We start from the raw sequence: 19,749 nt of genomic DNA, 5'->3' as shown, positions 1-19,749 counted from the left end.
GGGCGGTGTTAGTGTTGTTCTAAGTCATAATGTCAGTTTTTGTTTTGTTGTGAGACTTTGACTCGTAAATGTGCAGAATAAAGTCTTTACACAGCTGAAAGTGCGTCCATCAGGCAAAAACACCTGCGAAACAGCGTCACGTGTTTTGTTCAGAGATCCTTTTCTCTCACTCTATCGATTTAAACTTCTACAGTGATTTGTGGAGGCTTTTTGTTTTCTGCAAAACACCCAAGTGTCATAAAACAACGACGACAGCATTAAAGTGGGTATAATAAAACTAGAAAAAAGATTGTCATCCAGTGTTCAGCAGAGATGTTGTGACTGGTTTATTCTACTCAATGTACTCTATTTATACTTATAACCACCATCATTCAGAGTGTTCTGAAATAGTACGACCACAAACATATCATTTAAACCCTTTATATTTTTTCTTGTAGACCTATTTGTTTCCAAGTTAAATGTTATTGCTTATATATATGAGAGAGAGAGAGAGAGAGAGAGAGAGAGAGAGAGAGAGAGAGAGAGAGAGAGAGAGAGAGAGAGAGAGAGAGAGAGAGAGAGAGAGAGAGAGAGAGAGAGAGAGAGAGAGAGAGAGGGGGGGGGGGAGAGAGAGAGAGAGAGAGAGAGAGAGAGAGAGAGAGAGAGAGAGAGAGAGAGACTCCACTCCCACAATTACAGCCACTGTAACTGAGTCTGGATCTCTCTAGTTTTATTTTCCTACATTTGGGCCATATTTATGTCTTCTTAGACGAGTCAAACCCGCGCGTGCTTCTGCTGCTCCCTAGAGGCAACACAGCTCAAAACCCTCACTTTATATAATTTGAGTAATACTTTAAATAGACAAACAAAAACAAATCAAAGATAACTTTATCATTGCTAATAATTTAACAGTTTACAGTTTGCATTACCCTCAGTGTTAAAAACATTAGCATGACCAAACTTATCTTTATGACTTAGCAGACTAGGCCACAAGACACTGCAACAGTATAATAATAACAAAAGAAGCAATAAAGTAATACAAAACTGATACAAAAAATATAAATACAGGGCAGAAAGGTTATGGTAGGCACAAAGGTTGTTTTAAGCTCATTTTGTTTTTCATTTGTTCAATACGATGTTCTAATTTCAGATCAGTAGAAGAACTTTCCAGATGCATTAAGGTACAATAAATTCAAAACAATCAAGATAGCAACATCGTGTATTATATTATAGCCTATGTAAAATAACATTATGATTTGGATATAAAGTTCAGTGTCAAAGAGAGAGTGACATCTTCCTTCCTTTCTTCTACAGCTTGATGGTGGTCCCGAAGCCCCACACGCTGAACGCCGCGTACAGCCGCTCGGTGAAGGAGGTCTGGACTTTATGGAGAAGCTGCATGTTGTTTCCCGACACAGCGTAAAAGGCCAAGGTTCCTCCGATGTAATCCAGGTAAACTCCGATGCGAGACGAGCGAGGGGCCGACAGATCGATGCTTTTATTATTGTGCACGAAGGACAGTTTGGAGTCGGAGCAGTACAGGCTCCAGGACTTGCTGTTCCAGCCCAGACTGCAGTCGTTGTCGTTGCCTTTGCGCCGGATTGCCTTGTACGTCACGGCCACGTCGATCTCAGTGCCCTTCCAGTCCACCTCCCAGTACGACCGGGACGCCGTCAAAGTCTCTCTGCAAAGCACCTGGAGATACAACACAAGCCAATATGTTCAGTGATTTATTTTATTATATGTAGAAGTTATGCAGATGGCATCAAAACATTCAATATTTCAGCAGTGGGGGGTAAAACTGTGTCAATGGTGAGAAATGAAATGTTCTCCGCAAAACACGTCCAAAATGTGAAAGAGTTAATACAGTCTAATAACAAATAAGACTAAGATCAATTAAGGCCATGTTCATGTGCATACAACTGTTGTAAATAAGAGTATTTTGTTTACTTACCATTAGTATTAGTATTATTTAGTCTTATGCTAGCTATTTTTACTTTACTTTATTTTATTGTTTTTATTTTATTATTATTTTATTTTTTCCTCCATTCCCTATTAAGATATGAGAGGAGTTTTGTTAATAAGAGTTTTTTGTTTTGTTCATAAGAGTTCTTCTATTAACTTCCTATAATCTGTCCTTTCCCCCTGTATCTATTGCGTTGTACCAACAAAATTTCCCCATATGTGGACAATAAAGCATTATCTTATCTTAATAAAAAAAAATACAACTCTGCTCAGTAAAATCTAGTAAATAGTTTTAGAAAAGCAGATAAACAACAGGAACGTTCACATTTATCACTAATACAGACTTTGGGATCACAAACAGTTGAAATAATGACATTTCTTTCATTAAATAAGATGTTTCTGAGTCTGTGTTAAGACATTTGTGGGACGAGTTGAAGTGTCCTTTATCTGTCGCTTTATCTCCCCCTGTCGCTGGCACACAAGCTAGCAAAGCCCTCACAGTCGGAGCGACAACAGAGAAACTATTTTCCATTTTACTTTATAAAGTTAATCTGAGCTAAACAAAAGCTTCTCGGGAAAACAACGAGGCAAAAATAAAAGCAAAGAAACGTCATTTTGAGGATGACAGAATGTTGAGGGTCTTTTTTCTAATTAAAATCATGTCCATCTCTATGTTACATCTGAAAGGTGCTCACCTGCTGCCAGTGTTCAAAGCGCTCAGGGTGGTCAGGGTAGTTCTTGGGCTCACTCTTCATAGTGGCCGCTCTGTTCCCCTCAAACAGGTGCAGACTGGGGTGGACTGTGTTGACGTCCAGACTCAACTGACAAGCGTCTAAATGATGAAAACAGCAGCTCGTTACAACAAACTGGTGAAAATAAGTTTGATGATTTTACTTCACTAAAATACTGTGTTTCCAAAAATGGCATACGGTGAATTCAGGTAAAGTGAGACATAAGGTAAAGTGGGAAAAAAGACATACGGTAAGCAAAAAATTAAGCAAAAACATTGACGTTGAATTGATTTTTGTGTATGTTTTCTGATGCTATTATAACAAAAAAGTACCTGAATTCACCCTCGAAACTACTTTTTAATGAATACAATGGAAGGATTCCCACATATACCTTTCAGACTTTCAGATGGCACAATTCATCTTTATCTAAATATTTGTTCTCATACAATTTGTGGAGCATAAAAGTCACTAAATAAGATTACATAACTTGACCTACAATAGCAAATATTTAAAGTTTAGGGCAACATAATGAGCGACAAAGTATATCAACAGCGAAACGTGACAATCTTTGTAACTCAACAAGACGAGAGACGGATGACAGCAAAACTGCAGCTTAGTTTAACAGGCTTTTATCATGAGGAGGAGCTCGGAACACCTGTGTTTGCAGAGAGAACCTGGCCCTGTAGGTTTGCTTTTGCACGCCCAACCTGTTCTGCAAGTGCCATTCCTTTTATTTACTTTCTGCCAAGTGGTATTTGTCATAAAATTAGGATTGTAGGAACACAATGGACCGTGACTGGCACTTTTTCTTCTTCAAACGACCAAAGTCAAATGTACTTACACTGTAAAAAGTCATCTCTTGTTCTTGGCTCATCTCTCGTCCTCGAATCCACTCTCCTTGATTCCTCTCTCCTCGATTCCTCTCTCTTCGGTTCCTCTCTCCTCGATTCCTCTCTCCTCGGTTCCTCCTTGTAAAACGATTCCCTCTTAGGTTCCTTGTCATCTTCTTGCGTGATGTAGACGTCTTTGACTATTAACACCGGCAAACAATTTAGTCAGCAAATGCTATATAAACACTTCTCCAGAGTCCGATTTTCAAATTCTAACCTGATGCAGAGATTTTGCTCATTTCTTGCTTGGTGACTTCCTCCACTTGTAACTTCATGGCGGCGACGGCTCTTTTGGTGGCGTCGAAGGAGTAGTACGGAGTGACACTGATGCTGTTCAGGTCTTCGTATCCGGACGGGCCAGAGAGAGACTGCCAGCTCTGAAGAAAACCTTTCATTTTAGCCCATTTTAGCCCATTTTAGCTGGCTTAATGGCCCCTGGTGGTCTGTACTTACTTGCAGAAAGTGGATGTGGTCGTCAGTGTGCGACAGCTTCTCCAGGTCGTTGTGTCTCTTTCTCAGCAGCGTGATCTCCTCCTCCAGTCGGTCCAGTAAGAGTTCGGAGCGCGTGACGGTGGCTTTCTCGTGGGAGCGGATCATCTCTTTCACCTCGTTGTACTTCCTTTCGATGGACAGCAGCAGCTCGGTGAAGATGCGCTCGTTCTCATCCATGGTCATCTGAGCTGAGTGCTGAACGAGAACAGTTTTGTGAGTTTGGAGTTTGGTGGAAAGGAAAACTCTTACATTTTGAGATATACATTTGAAACTTCTTCTGTAGTTTACTTACATGTATGACAACAATGTAAGAATATAAGAAAAATATGTATATTATTAGTTTTTCATAATGGAATGTTTATATACATTTTAGGTGTAAAAATGTAAAAAATGTTACATATTTGGAACCTAAAAATCAGAGCCAGGTTAGAAAAGCTTACTTTGTTTTGTTGACGTATTAGAAATAAAGAAACTTACTAGATCATGCTAAAAATTGGTGTAAAAATTCAAAATTTCCCTAATTTTTTGGGGGGTTAAAACATGAATAAATCAAGCTTGGAATTTGATATCAGTAAATATGTTTGTACAATCCATAAAATCATGTTAAGTACAGGTGTATGAGAGTGCCATGTATACGGAGAGAGAGCAAACTGACCGAGACGCCTTAAACAACAGCTGGTCAGTTACAATGACACGGATCTACAGTTCATCACCCTCGCCAAAAAACAATACTTTTTAATATCTTTAAGCTTGTCACTTTCCTTAAGGTCAAATTTACACCAAAACAAACTTGGCTCGTAAGTAAACATGTCACTACAAATAGAAGTTGATAAGATATGATACTAATATATAATCAGGTCTAATATTTTCCTTTTACAGAAACATACAGTATTGATTATAATATTGCATATAAATAACACTTACTTTCATTGACTCCACAGCTTGTCGAAGATCCTGCCATTTCTTAACTCTTTGGTCAATCCTCTGCTGAGAGTTGTGCAGTGTCGACCCAAGTTGTTTCTACAAAACAAACACCACGGTCTCAATAGAAAACATCTTGACCTGAGCTGAACCGAAACACAGACAATCCCATCAAACTCACTTGTTTCTCCGTCCTCTCCGTCCCGGCCGGCACGATCTCATGATGCTTGTGCTCGTCCATCATGCACAGCACACACACGGAGGTCTCGTCCGTGCGGCAGAAAGCTTCCAGGAGTTTGTCGTGTTGGGCGCACACCTTCTCCCTCATCTGACCCGTGGCTTTGACCAGCTTGTGCTTCATCAGCGCCGGGTACTCGTAGTGCGACTGGACGTGGGCCTCGCAGTAAGACGCCAGGCAGAGCAGGCAAGACATCTCTGCTTTTTGCTTCCTGGTGGTGCAGAAATCACACAGGACGTCTCCATATTTAGCCTGGCCCTGGGATCTCGACTGGGTTCTCGACTGGGATCTCGACTGGGACCTGGGCTGGACCCGGTTGGTGGTGGAGCGGCGGGGGTTGTCCACGGTGTATCTGTCCAGGTCCAAAGACATGATGGTTTTTCACAAATGTTGTCGAGGAAAAGAAATGGTTGTGATCCTGAAGTGATGGGTTTGGGTGAAACTGTGTGACTGACTGTGTGTGGCAGAATGTGAGCTATGTAGTTGACTCTCAGTGAAAACCTGTATTCCTGGTTGGCTGGAGGTTCAGCTAAAGAAAGGGGCGGGACCGCAAGATACTTTAAGGACTGAGTGAAACTTCAAACAAAAGAGATTGATCAAACAAATATTAGGGAATGTTTAAGTATTGTTGCGGACTCACAATTTAATCAGACATTATAATTGATAACTGTATTTTTTATTATTTTACATTAGTCCTTCTCACAATATGCCAATTTAACAGTGTAACAATCTCTTACTTGGCCATTTATTGTGGCAATATTAAATGATTGAACATTTGTGTTTCCTGCTCCGTTCCTTCAGTTTTTGTTTTTCTAATTTTTGTGTCTATCCTTTGAAAATACCAGATTGTGTGCATTATTTCTACAAATTACATTCACTTTTAGTGATTAATCAGATGTTACGGTCTGACATTTACTCTTACAGTTGCTCTTACTCGAGTAATTGTTTTGTTTCCCTCAAAACTTAAATAACTACTCTTGCTTGAATACATTTTTGTCTACTCAAGAGCAAACTAAAGAAAATAGTCGAAATGTTGTGAATGTTAAAGTTTTCTAATAGAATGGCGCCCTCTTGTGAATTAATTGGAGCATAACATAATTTCCTGTAACGTCTCAGTGAGCTGACTGTGGAGAGATGGTGAAGTACCGAGATATAAGATCTTATTTTGAATGTATTTTGTATAACCCACGATGAAGGAAAACAAAATAATACTTTGAAATCAAACTGAATTGAGAATTTATTTTTTGCTCCAAGTAGTGCCCAAAGTGAACATTATTTAAATGTTTGAGGCCAAATCAATCCAGTTCTGAAGTTAGTTATTCTTATATGTTTTAGACACAAAAAAGATGCAAAATAAATCAACACATATTCCTGCATATTCTTTTTGGATACATTGATCTTAAAACAACACATGCATATGTAAAAATGTGACGTGTTAGTACATGAAAAGTATTGTATTTTAAAAGGACAAATGCCAATGGGAAAACTGGGAAAATATCAGAATTACTTTTATTCAGCTATAATAATAATAATAATAATAATAATAATAATAATAATAATAATAATAATAATAATAAGCTATTTTGTTACATGCAGCTGACACGTAGAAGAGTTGTCAAAAATGAGATAACTAAAATGAAATATTAATAACACAGTTAGACTAGAACATATATTTTTATCAGTTTAAACCCCACTAAAAACAGAATAAATTAAACGTTTTTTTCCAAGTTGAAAGAATAAAATTTTCTTTTGCGTTACATTTTAACATAATTTATACGAAATATAGTATCCTCACGACTTAGTTACATGTTTTTGTCCAACTTTACAAGTGAACTGAATATTGCACTAGGACTTTACAAAGAGGATTTGACAGTACCAGGTTCAGCAGTTTGATGGCGACACGAGAGAGGATTTCCTGTGTCTCAGTGAAGCAGCTTACAGCACACTGTGGAGCAGAAAGTACTGATAAACTTCTTATTCATGCAAAATATACTAGATTAGAAATAATGCTTACCATGCACGCTAATTCATTCCCTTTCATCTCGTCATGGATGAACGTTTTACAGTCTGTTATTAATCTCCAAACCTGTAGGGGGCGCCTGTGATCACTAATCCGCAGTGAAACGACAATGGCTGGGTCGGCTAAAGTAAATCGGTAGCTCGTTGGTTGGCGCCAGATGAGCAGTGGCGCCAGCTGTACAGAGAAGAGAGCAGACTTAACAGCACACGACGACCCCACAACAACAGCCTCCAAACCCCGCTTCCCCGCAGCTTTGCCACAACGTGCCCCGTGCAGCCCACTCACACCGGAGTTGGGGCATTAGCCGTTTTTCCTCTTTTCTTGTCTGCATCAGCTGTGAAGCCATAAACGGACAGAAAGGTGGGTATGGCAATGATGGCATCTTCAATTTTTAAGACTGATAAAATGTGTACTGATGCTGCTCTCATAGATGCGTTACTCTGCACGGTTCAGAGGATAAAACAGGATCTTTTAGAGTAGACAATGCCCGTTGCAGCTCCTCGTGAAAGCTCTGCGTTCTGTTACATGTGTATTCTTTGTGCAAGTCGTGGTAGAAAGTAGTGTGGACTTGCAGATCCCATCTTTCATATCCACGTAGATGTAAGTTTCAATTACAGGGATATTTTAATCTGTGACTGTTTGTGTTGTGGGTGTACTATAGGTTATTTATTTAAAGCACGTTACCCGTAATCCACAGATCCGTCCCACTCATAGTTTGAGCTTCTAAAGAGCTCCAAGTTTCTACGGTACGATTGGCGCCTATGCCAAGTTTTTTGCTTATTTTGAAGCATCCGCGGGCTACTATCAGCTGTATACCCCGCTGTAGCCGTGCTAACCCACAACATTAGCAGGCTCGTTAGCTTGGCATCATGGCTACGCTATGGTGGCTACGTAGCAGCGCTTGTCTCGGCTGGGTGCTGCTAACATCAGCAAGGCCGCCATTGGAGCGCTCTGTGTGGTTTGTGGAAGGCTGCCGCAGTCATTCGGCTTTGTAGCCAAGATCCGTAACCGCCCTCGCATGTGTGCCTTGGTTAATTGTTGGACAGTTTAGGGTTTCCTAGATAATAACAGTTGCACGCCTAAACGTAAAGTATAGATATTTATAAAGAGACATTATTTACTTCCCGGGCTTTTTCGTGGCGCTCCTTGCTCTCCGTTAGCCATCTTTGTTACGATACGACCATTTCAGTGTTGACAGGTAATTTTACCCTAATGTTCTGATTCACGTTGCCTCCAGCTGTTCCTGGTGATTTATTTATATTACTTAAGTTGAGTTGTAACTTTCTCGATAGTGCTTGGTGAATTGTGTTTGTGTATTAGCCCCAGGGAGCTCCTCTTTATTACGGTATGATGGGCGGAAGCTAACATGCTAACTGTAGCTAGCGGCAGCCATCTTGTGCGAGCATGTCATCTGCGCTAGCTGAAGTGCTGGTGTGGCACGACAAGATGGCCTATTAATACTCCCCAGTTTCCGCGTCGGTAACCTGACAATTGTTTGCTTACTTTAACTTTCACCTCCCTCGACAACATACACGGAGCTTACTCTTATTTGATGATAACTGAGTTCATCTACGGTATGTTTTGCTACTAAGCTAGTTAGCGGGCTAGATAACGAACACATTAGCGGCTAACACAATGCTGTTTTGTCGGTAACCAGTCTCCCATTTGCCAAAGCCAGCTAACTAGCGGCTATGGGAGCTATTTGTAGCCGTTTGTAGCTGTTTTGGAAAGCTAACAACCAACACTGTAGTCTTTAATTAGACGTGTTTGTGTTCTCATTATGATAATTTCCTCCTAAACAACACATTGTGGAGTCAAAGCCATCTGCGCAGATAAGCGCCTTTGTAGGCCACGGCTTGGCCATGCGTTTACGGATTAAGGCCATTATGGTGCATTCCTGTATAACTGTCCTCTCGTGTTAGCAGGTGAAATTATGCTCGTTTTCGCTAACGGGGCTAGCAAATTGATCACCTAGCAGCTAAGCACTTATTTAACCGTACATTTATGTGTTTATTCAATTCAATTTTTCTGGTTACGCCCAAAATCCCGACAGCAGTTGCTTCGTGGGGCGACAGTAAAACACAGATTAAACAATGTTCATAGGCACTTGGTAATGTCCCAGCATCCCGTGTCCTCAGACAAATGTCCTGAGCTCCCCTGTCCTTAGACCCTCCTTCTCGGCCAGGGAAAAGTACCAAGCCTGGAGGAGTTCCACAGTGAAGGAGAGATCAGATGGACTTATGTTTATGTATCTCCAGCTATTTCTCTGCGCTTTAGAGTTTATTCTGCTTTGGCAGAGGTAATTCCTCTCAGTCTAACACTTATTTATTGTAGATGAGTTAAATATCAAGCTCTTGGTGTATTTTTGCAGTTACGGCACCATTTATATTCAGCAATATATACAATTTATGGAAATGGCTATTTGGTATTCTGAATCTAAAATAGTGCATTTGTCAAATGGCACATACAGACTTGTGTTAATAATAATAATAATAAAACATATTTCCAATATTTTATTTGGTGTTTTATGGCGGTTGATATCCAAAGTGTTGCATTACCACCAGACTGAATTCTTTACACTTTACTCTTGGTAATTAGTCAACTTTAATTCTTTAGACTTTGTTCTAAAGGCTTTGTTCTTTAGACTTTATTCTTTAGAATATTCTTCTCCATATAAAGTATCTAAATAAATGTATGATCTCGAGATGTACGGTGGTAACCGCCGTGAAGTAACGAAGAAGAGCTCTGGAATAAAGTCTAAAGAATAAAGTCTGGCGGTAATGCAACACTTGGATGCCAACCGCCTTAAAACAACAACAACATCTCCATATGAGTAATGCCTTTATTTATATCCCTTCTTTTATAGATCTGGATTCTTGAGACTGTACCAGCGCTGCGCAGACAAAAACGACCCATACAACCCCAGTTTCCTTATTTCGTTATCATCCGGCCAAAAAACGGAGGTCGTCGGGCTGGAGTGTGTTCTTATGGCCGAGTCAGAGACTGAATGTGACACGCCAGGCCTTGACACACTTGGGTCGGAGTGTGTCATAGCCCACAGCCATGTCGACCTTCACTATGGGGCAGAGACGGAGATCATGACAGAGGAGAAGCGTGGTCTGGAACTGGAGATACATGGAGGAGAGTTGAAGATCCATGGAATTGGTACAGATCTGGGATCTGTGACCTGTGTGGATGCCATTGTTGCAGAGTCGGACCATGACTACATCAAAGTTGAACATGCCGATATGCACTGTTTTACTGGAGCAGAGATAAAAACATCTGCAGGTGAACATCTGCTGGGAGAGGTGCTACTTAAAGCAGACGGCGAGCATGTGGTGAAAATGGAGTCCGATCATGGTGGAGAGTTGACTGTGGAGTCAGAAAATGGTGTGATCATACATGAGGCTCACGGTCTGCAGTGTAACGAGTGTGGGGAGATTTTTGGCAGCATATCTGACCTTCACCAACACTTTGAGATTCACAAAGACCTCAACCCTTATATCTGTGTCCACTGTGGGGAGAGCTTTGCTGTGGAGGCCAGTCTTAAACAGCATATGAAGATCCATATGAAGGAAAAGCCATACGGCGTTGACATTATGGGCAAAGATGTTATTGACGCATTCAGCCTCAAGTCTCATCAGATGATCCATTTACCAGACAAGCCCCATCGATGCTCAGAGTGCGGGAAGAGCTTTGCTGCTGCCATCACGTTAAGAGAACATATGAAGATGCACTCTGAGGACAAGCCGTACAAGTGCACACAATGTAGAAAGAGCTTTGTCCGCAGAAGACATCTGAAAAAGCATCAAGAAGTCCACGCTCGTGAGAAGCCCTACACTTGTGGCCAGTGTGGCAAAGGGTTTGCAACAACGTCTAACCTGAAACAGCACCAAAAGACCCACACTGCTGTGGGCCTTGGGGACAAACCTCATCGGTGTGCACAATGTGGCAAGTGCTTTGCTGCTGCGGCCACACTGAAGGAGCACCAGAGGATCCACTCGGGTGAGAAGTACAAATGCAACATGTGCCGGAAGAGCTTTGTCCGCAAACGCCATCTGAAGAAGCACCAGCAGGTCCACGCCGGCGGCAAGCCCTACACCTGCCGACACTGCAACAAGGGCTTCAACCACTCCTCATCTCTGTCCCGACACCACAAGACACATCTGCAAAACCCCTCCATGCCGGTCATGCCAGTGATGCCGGTGATGCAAAACGTGCCGCAGGGGAAGACTTTCACATATTCTCCCGCCAAGAGAGTACACCAGCAGGGAGAGAAGCCCTACATGTGCCACCACTGCGACAAGGGCTTCAACCACTCCTCGTCACTGTCCCGGCACCAAAGAGTCCACTCCGAGGGCAAGAGCTACACCTGTGGGCACTGTGGCAAGAGGTTCAATCACTCCTCTTCTCTCGCACGGCATCAGAGGGTGCACTTGGAAAATAAGCAGCAGCAGTCACCGCCGCCTCCACAGCCACAGCCGCAGCAGTACAGCCCCATCCCCACACCAAAGGGATACCCCAACAATGCATACAGTCCCAAACAACGCATGGTGGGTGTGGAAAAACCCTACAGGTGCACCCAGTGTGGAAAAGGCTTTAACCATTCGTCGTCTCTCTCCCGACACCATAGGATCCACGTAGACCAATGATCATCTTTCCACACAGTCCCATGTAAGCGCACATGTCCTGCCTCCACCACACTGTCCTGAGTCGTTACAACACAGGAAGCATCAGGCCCGTTTCTACACAGACGTGTCCAAATCCTCTTCAAATTAACAGTGTGCCCTGAAAGACTAAACTTCACTTAATTTTCTCCGGGACTGTTGAACACTTTTAAAAATGTAATTTGAAGATCTGTTTAAATTGTTATCTTGAGAAAATATGCTTCACCTGCTGGTTAGTAGTTTGATAGAACTCATTTAGTGTACTTCTAGGTGCGCACATGCGCTTTTCAGCTGCAACTTTATTCAGACTACCATCAGAATTGATCAGAATTTTCTTTTTCACTTACAAATCCAATATGAAGCAGACAAATCTAGTGTGTGTGTATATATACATATTTTCTTTTATATATATGTATAGATAAGTGTGCTGTTTCAAAAGATTACATTTTTGATTGTGAGTTCCACAATGTCATTTTTTTTCCTTTTTGACTATTTGAGTGTTGGAGATTGAAATGTTGCAGGTGTTACACATGCAGCGTGTTGGTCCACGAAAAGACACTTTGTATATTTGAAATTGATTGTTGTATATCTAAAACTAAACTGCTGCATAGATTGTACAGAGCAATACTGACACCCTGGTTCTATTGCGTCTTGTCATTTAGCCACAAGATGATGCATAATAGAGAATAAACAAACTGGGTAGCATTATATCCAATGACCCGTGTCCTGTTATTTGCTTTGAGTGATCCAGCACTAAATGTACATGACAAAACTTTTGGAGACTAGATTATGTACAGAATATCAATAACAAATGTGGATCTACAACCCTGAATTTGGTTGAAAATGTGTATATTTAAAAAAAAATAAAAAAAAAATCACATTTTACAGGACTAGAGGACTTCAAGAGCAATTCCATTGGATTGTGCGCCTCACTGATCTGTGTAAATTATCTTTTACATAACTAATGTATTTTTTTAGATATGGCTTGGGTTATATGAAAGGGAATGAGAGAAACTGTTTTTACAGGAATGAACTTTATGGTAAGCAATGTTTTTAGGTTTCTTTTCATTTGAGTTCCATTTGTGCTTCAGACAGTAGCATAGTTTATTCCTTGTGTTAGATAGGTGCCTTATTGCATGCTGTGTAGGAAACAAGCTGGGCTTTGGTCCTGGACTCTTCAGTTATTCATACTAGCCACCCCACATTTAATTTTGCTCAATGTTTTATGTATATTACCATGTGTTTTACACTGTTATGACCATATTGTCTTTATTTTCCCTCCATCTTATTTGATGGCCGCATTGTAGAAAGGAAATTTGTAAATGATTGATAGAAGCTTCTCTAAAGGGCAGATCCTGTAACACCTTTCCCGTTTCTTGAGTGGCACATTTATGGATAAATAAAGGTTGTTGACTCAAACAAAATGTGGTAATTGCACGTTTTTATTTTAAATCAAATGCATCATGTTTGGTTCTGACGTCAGCTACTACAAAGCATCAGGAGTATTTCTGGTTCACATTCCAGGACGTCCACCAGGTGTCGCTGTGCACCATGTGGAGAGGAACTACAGCCTTCTCACCATCGACTGGTGTTCGAGGGTTTTCTTTGTAACTTACAATCATAGCCAAATTACTCTTATAAATGTTTAAAAATCTACAAAAAGTACAATTACCACACAAATCTACTCAGTTACTGTAATTTGAGTATTTGTAATTAGTTACTTTCCACTCCTTCCAACCAAGCTGCCTTTGTCCCATTATACTCCAGTAAAGTATGGTGATGACTGATTTGGTTAACAAAATGCTTTATTAGCAGTTAACCATTACATACAATGAAAAGAGTAGGGCATCAGAAAATATACATTATATTTGACAAAATTTGCTGTTAACCGGCCATGCATTCACAATGTAGACTCAAAAAGGAAAATTAGGTATGGTATATTCCCTGACAAAAATACAATTTACAGAAAATACATACAAATTATACATGAACAATGTTTGAACTCTGGACACAGCCTTTGCATAGGACTTGAATTATTGGAGTAAATACTTGTGCTATACATTAATGACCGGGGTCAGCTGCAGGAGTGAGCTCTGTGGTCGGATGCTGTTACTTTGAGTGTGAAGTTTCTCTAAGTTTTGTAGAAATCCTCTTCTCTTCAGACCCTCCAGAATCACGGTGTTGTTAGAAGCCAGACTGACTCGAGTTCTGTGGGAAACAGGGCACAGAGGTTAGAATAGTGACGTATTAAAGCCACATTTACATGAGCACAGAGGAATTCTGCCTCATTCATTACTACACAAGATATTAAGTGCTGCACTATAATTATACATGATTATGAAAATGACTCCTTTCTGTCTAAATACACATTTGTCTTATTCGACCAGTTCGGTGTTTGTTCAGCTTTATTGCAATTTGGTTTAAAGGGAAGTTCTTTGGAGCAAGGCCAAGTCCAGATATATGTAACCCAGGGTCAACTAACCACATGCCATGTTTATTTTACCTCTTAAAACGTTTTAGCTGAAACCTGCTGCTTACAGTCTGAAGTCTGGATCTGGGTGACCAGTGTGAGCATTATGAGCCTGAAGCAAAGCACTGTCAAAATTGGGACTTGAAAGCAAAAACAAATGACTATATTTGTCATTTTAGAGCTAATTAATAATGATTTAAAAAGATAATATATAATAAGCACCTTTAGATTCATAACAGGTTATTTGTTGCTTTCGATGTGCCATGGTCGAAAGCAGATACACTAATTGTCCTCTACACATTGGCAGCGTCCATGTTTACAGTTGCCATGGAGAATTGCTGGTGTTCATTAACAATGGCCGTCCTTCCTCTGCTGAGCTCAAATTGAATAAACATTAAACTGCTGACATAGGATCTTCAGGGCCTTCTTGGAACTACTACTTGGAATCACGTTTGGGTTTATAAAGCTAATTGTATAAGAAGTAGGGAGATAAAAAGATATACATATAATAGGATGTTGTTGGTATTCTAACTCACTGTTTTACTGTTTTCTATTGAACCGCAGGGAACACTCACCGGGGAGAGTCAATCCCGCTGTCTCCCGTCATGCTCTGGTTCTCCACCATTTCCACCGGTTCCCCAGCCATGGATCCACTGGGGATATTCAGCCCACTTCTGTGAGTGGAAAGCAGTTCCCTTTCATCAAGAGTCTTGAAATGATCCTTTTGTTCCTCCACGTCAACGGCCCATTGAGCCGATTCACCATCAGCCTCATCTGTCGACTTGCGGACAGTCTCAGAATCTGACTCCACCTCACTGGTTTGGCAGTAGTCAAAGATACTACAGTCTGCGCCCTCTGGAGCATCTGGGCCCTCCAGGCTGAGGCTCGCTTCACTGTGCTGTTCTCTCTCTCTGTGCCTTGGACTTGGTTCGCTCTGAGGAGATCTAGTCATTTGTCGATGATTGCTAGTCCTCCATCTTGTCTCCTCCAACTCAGGAGTGGCTTTATAAGTATCTTCTGTACCTTCTTGGACCAAAGGGACATGCTGAATGTAAGAATGATAGTAGCGGTTGTGAGATCCCTGATATCTTAAGTTCAATTTGTGATTATTATCTAGTTGGGGGTCAAGGTAGTGAACTGCAGATGCCGAGTACACAGAGTCTGTCCCCTCTTCTTCATGAAGACACAATGAACTGCAAGCATCCTCTTCATCCTTTTCATCGGCTTTTTCATACAGCCTCAAATCATCTTCAAAAAAGCTGCTAGCGTCTGTGGCCACGGCATTGTTCTCACCGATTGACTCCGGCTTTTCCACATGTCCAACCTCCTCGTACTCCAACATTGTCCTGGCCCTTGGATCTGCTTTCTCTGGACATAAAAGTATCTCACAAGGTTGAACATGAGACACTAAGCTACCACTTTTCCCAAGTTCACCGTCTTGTGGTTTCGCATTTCGGAGGGAGTGCTTTCTTCGCAAAGTGGGGTTTGAAATATGTAAATCATGCAAGGGGCCTGGATCTAAATATTTTGTGTTTGCTTGATTTGGAGTTGGCATTTCTTTGTAATCATCTTTTCCCCAAATCTCCCTCGATTCCCTGTGGTGACGGACCTTGTCTTCTATTCTGAGGGTGTTACTTTGAGGATAGGCTGGGCTATAGTCCAGCGGCAGCTCCTTGGTGGGTTTCATGTCCATTTGAAGATCCTTGCCTTGCAGACAGCTGTATCTGTCCTCAGAATTTGGCGATCTTCCCGTTTGCTCCTCTTCAATAAACGCTATCTTTCCTCGATGTGGATCCCAAGATTTGGACCGGTAGCTGATTCGCTCTTTTCGCCCTTGTCCCGAGGCCTTGTTCTCTTTGGCCTCTCGCCTCCTATGCTCCTTGCTTGTGATGGGGCCAGTTTCCACCTCTGAAGGGTCATTGTTCGACCCCACATGGAAAGGATTGTCAATGCGTTTCTTGTAGAGAGTTTTACCCTCAACAGTCACTCCCTCTTCCAGCAGATCTGGTTGATCCACTGGGATTTCCACTTTGAGGCGAGTCGGGATCAAATCTTCCCCCTCTGGCAAGTCATCCACACATATGGCCACCTTACTTCTGACCCGATCCTTCTCCCTTTTTTCTCTGGAAGAATGTGCCCTTCTCCTGCTGCGAGTAGCTTTGGGGGCGGACCGTTTCCCCCCAGACGTCTTGGCTGAATGATGATGCCTGGGCCTGGAGACTGACAGCATCTCAGTCGACATTCCCTTGTCGACCAATTTCTCATCTTTGTCGAGAGGTCTTTCCGCCCCATGTTCAAATCTCTCCCGTCTCTCCTCCAGCTTCTTCATCAGGACAGTGTGGCGGGTCAGATTGTCCACAGTGAGCTCAGGGTTGATCCTTTTGATGATGGCGTGCTCAAGGTCACGAGGCAGATTGTTGAGGTCCTCTTCATCCCGAACCGGCCACTCCTCTGGCGGAAACTGGCCTGAAAATGTCACGTACTCCTTCTTTGGTTTGTCCTTTTTATTCACATTCCTCCTGAACAAACTTAAGCCAAATTTCCTTGGCGGTTTTATGTCTTTCTCTTTGCGGCTCGTGGCATTTGTAGCCGCCGTGTTCTTGCTAACCTCGCTGGCTTGACAATCTGCCGCCGTGGAGGTGGACTGGTGCTGAACGGTCGGTTTCAGATCCAGCGGTCGGGGCCATTTTAAGCTTTTGCCCGTACAGTCGCTCACAGAGACGGATGCTGAATGCTGGTCTGGTACAGTGGAAGAAGGAAGTGTGTCTGTAACCGTGGTGGAGGTGATGTTAGTGCCCAATGGCAGGGGGCTAAAGCAGCTACATGACTTGCAATGAGCCAGCGGTGGCGTGTGGCTCGTTTCCGTGCAGACGTCATTACTCAAAAGGTAAGTAATAGGAGGCGGTGAGGGCGGGTCATCGCCTGAGCCAGAGGGCCAACAGTTCTTCTCCCGGACCATATTGTTGGTGATGAAGTAGGTTTGTGGGGTGACGATGAAGTAGCCCTCGCCAGTGTGGTAAATCTTGCGCTCCTTTATCAGATTTCCCAGAGCGTTGTAGAGGATGTCCTGAGTTGGGATAGTAATTCCTGCGAAGAAAAGAAAATGAAGAATGACAGATTTGTATTGTGTAACTGAACTTATATACTGTTATAATGGTAATGGAAAACACTGATAGCGGCGAAGCCTGATGAACGATCTTATATCATATCAGGCAAATGAGTTTTAGGTTCCAGTGGTGCTCCTTCTTCCCGTCTCACCACAAATTTAATAAAAATACCACATAAAACCACAATAAAATCCCACTTCACAAAAGCCACATTTTATGACATAATGTCTTCATAGAGACATTATTGAATTTGGTAGAACACATCTGCAATTAAGGTTACTACCAGCAATAGTCATCATTTTTTAACCGGAGAATGATTAGGTCAATATCCAGCTTAAATCTCAACATTAAAGTGAAATATAGTAAATAAAAAGAATGGACAATTTAACCTGCAACTGAGTAGTTCGCAAAAATATTCCGAAACTGTGGTGTGTTTTAGATACACGGTAATAATAACAGCAGTTTCAGGTTTTATTACTCTTATTATGGTGTAGGGCTGCAATAATTAACCAACTAATTGTGACTAGTCGACTGTAAAAAAAATTATCGTTGTCGTATTTTGATCGAAAAGTCAAATAAGAATAAACCATTTCTAATTTTCATCAATAATATACTTTACTTGTGGATATTGTCTATCTAGAATTCTTTACTCACCACATTTTCACCCTTTAATAGGTTAATTTATTTTAAAACTCAACGTACAATAGAAATGACTCACTGAATAGTCGACCACTGAAATAATCGTTAGTTGCAGCACTAATCGTGTGACTATTAGACATATTTATCCTGCGACATGCATCAGAGTATTACTGTGCGTCACCTGGATGGGCCTTGCTCATGTAATTGATGAGCGCGTCCTGGCTCACGGTGATTTGGTCGGCGTTCATGTCGGAGATGACGGAGCACAGCACCTCGGCCAGGGGAATGAACTGGGACTGCGGGACGGGGGACATCTGCACCGGGGACAGATCGCCTGAAACCCAAACACAAGACTCGCATTAGTCATCGGACAGGTGGGGTTAGTGCCGGTCCCACATAAACACACCTGGCTCTGTGGGGGCCCTCTCCACTCTGAGCGCCAGCGAAAACATCTCGATGCCGCTGACATTCCTCCACTAACCGCTCTCTAAATCATGGCCGCGGTGGTCTCTTTTTTGCGAGCTTTACGGACCGTGCCTGACTTGCTCTTTTTGAATTCCATCAGTCCCGGGCACCGACTGAGAGAAATTCCATTCCTCCCGCAGAAGTGACCACAGCTAGATTGAGTGTCCTGCCCCCCCATAGCATAAGGTTGTGCACTTATAGGAGGTACGCTTGGACAAACATGTTGGTGAAAGTCAGACTGACCCTAAATGAACAGCGTCTTAGAAACACGTCGCTCTCCAAATATCGTAAAGTCATTTATACTCTGCTCCCTTCAGCGTCACTCCAAGCATTTTGACAGTAATTAAAGTACCATGAAAACAAACTCTGCCAGCCCATTAGTTAGAGGCCACGGTCCATCAAATCATAAAAATAAGTGCATTTGAAAGCACAGCAGACATTTTTAGAGCCATTTTATTTGAAAACCAGGGCAATTAAGTGACTTTTATGCAAAGAAATCATGTAGGGATTTAATTTGAATTACATTAGGAAAGAGATGAGATAACGCCTGCAAGCTGATTGTTATCAAAGCCACAATGGTTATTTATATAGGAGAAAATACATTAAATAAGACAAACTCCAGTCTGCAGGCTTGATCCCAGCGTTGACAAATGATTAAATCTGCGATGATGTAAGACAAACGCTCGACATATGAGTATATGTTATTCTCAAGCCTAGAAAATCTGTTTTAGTTTTGTTCAGCTATGACTTTCTGAACTTGCAACCAGTTTATAGATTATTTGTGGTTATGTTAAAGTATTAACACATTTTGCTTAGTGTAATGTGTTACTTGTTACTGCAGTTTATACATAAAAGTAAAAAAAAATGATTAAAGATTCAATGATCTCAAATCTTCAGATGAATCCCTCCATACCAGAGCTGCAGATTTGATGTATGTAATCTTAAAACAGATACAAAAAGACCTTTTATAACAAAGACGCGGCATTATTAAATCATTATGTCAAAAGAGAATAAACAATTCTAAAAAATTCTCATTAATCTTACACTTTTCATAAATATCTACTATCTTGATGCCTTCAGTCATCACATTTAAACCTGTTCTTGGTTGATAGTATATTTAAAAAGTGTCAATATACAATAGGAATAATCACATGGTCTAATCTAA

At 41.6% G+C, this 19,749-nt stretch overlaps 4 protein-coding genes across 6 annotated transcripts in view; 1 reads left to right on the top strand and 3 right to left on the bottom strand.

Annotated features, from left to right (window-relative positions):
• Nucleotides 1-1,142: 1,142 nt before the first annotated feature.
• On the bottom strand, nt 1,143-5,603 carry ftr14l (finTRIM family, member 14-like). The gene is made up of 7 exons (XM_072437328.1): nt 5,160-5,603; nt 4,982-5,077; nt 4,019-4,252; nt 3,783-3,942; nt 3,517-3,705; nt 2,640-2,776; nt 1,143-1,674 (listed from the first exon to the last, which is right to left on the bottom strand). Exons 1-7 carry the CDS (start codon nt 5,586-5,588, stop codon nt 1,288-1,290), a joined length of 1,632 nt encoding a protein of 543 aa, XP_072293429.1. The 5' UTR covers nt 5,589-5,603; the 3' UTR covers nt 1,143-1,287.
• A 1,743-nt stretch (nt 5,604-7,346) lies between these two features.
• LOC140351681 (uncharacterized) lies at nt 7,347-13,327 on the top strand. Of its 3 annotated transcripts, none has more exons than XM_072437622.1 (2): nt 7,347-7,596; nt 10,103-13,327. In XM_072437622.1, the coding sequence occupies exon 2, from the start codon at nt 10,224-10,226 to the stop codon at nt 11,886-11,888; it is 1,665 nt and encodes a 554-aa protein (XP_072293723.1). In that variant the 5' UTR covers nt 7,347-7,596; nt 10,103-10,223; the 3' UTR covers nt 11,889-13,327. The 3 variants fall into 3 exon arrangements, with proteins under 3 accessions (XP_072293723.1, XP_072293724.1, XP_072293725.1); XM_072437623.1 differs by lacking the exon at nt 7,347-7,596 and adding an exon at nt 8,189-8,434; XM_072437624.1 differs by lacking the exon at nt 7,347-7,596 and adding an exon at nt 8,651-8,810.
• Nucleotides 13,328-13,735: 408 nt separating this feature from the next.
• The window catches only part of stox1 (storkhead box 1), a 34,021-nt gene continuing 28,007 nt past the window's right edge, over nt 13,736-19,749 (bottom strand). Inside the window, exons 2-4 of the mRNA XM_072436755.1 lie at nt 18,301-18,453; nt 14,949-17,460; nt 13,736-14,111 (exon numbers count right to left, since the gene is read on the bottom strand). Of these exons, the coding sequence (XP_072292856.1) occupies nt 13,958-14,111; nt 14,949-17,460; nt 18,301-18,453 (2,819 nt within the window). The 3' untranslated portion in view covers nt 13,736-13,957. The remainder of the gene's footprint in view (nt 14,112-14,948; nt 17,461-18,300; nt 18,454-19,749) is intronic.
• tet1 (tet methylcytosine dioxygenase 1) overlaps nt 15,611-19,749 on the bottom strand; it is a 154,637-nt gene continuing 150,498 nt past the window's right edge. Inside the window, exon 12 of the mRNA XM_072436754.1 lies at nt 15,611-15,621. The gene's annotated coding sequence lies outside the window, so the exon portion shown is untranslated. The remainder of the gene's footprint in view (nt 15,622-19,749) is intronic.

Source organism: Eucyclogobius newberryi, unplaced genomic scaffold, assembly GCF_026437365.1.
Source record: "Eucyclogobius newberryi isolate DKJ021-1_F unplaced genomic scaffold, fEucNew1.0.hap1 SCAF_8, whole genome shotgun sequence".
NCBI classification, from domain to species: domain Eukaryota; kingdom Metazoa; phylum Chordata; class Actinopteri; order Gobiiformes; family Gobiidae; genus Eucyclogobius; species Eucyclogobius newberryi.
This window is presented reverse-complemented; position numbering and strand designations above follow the sequence as displayed.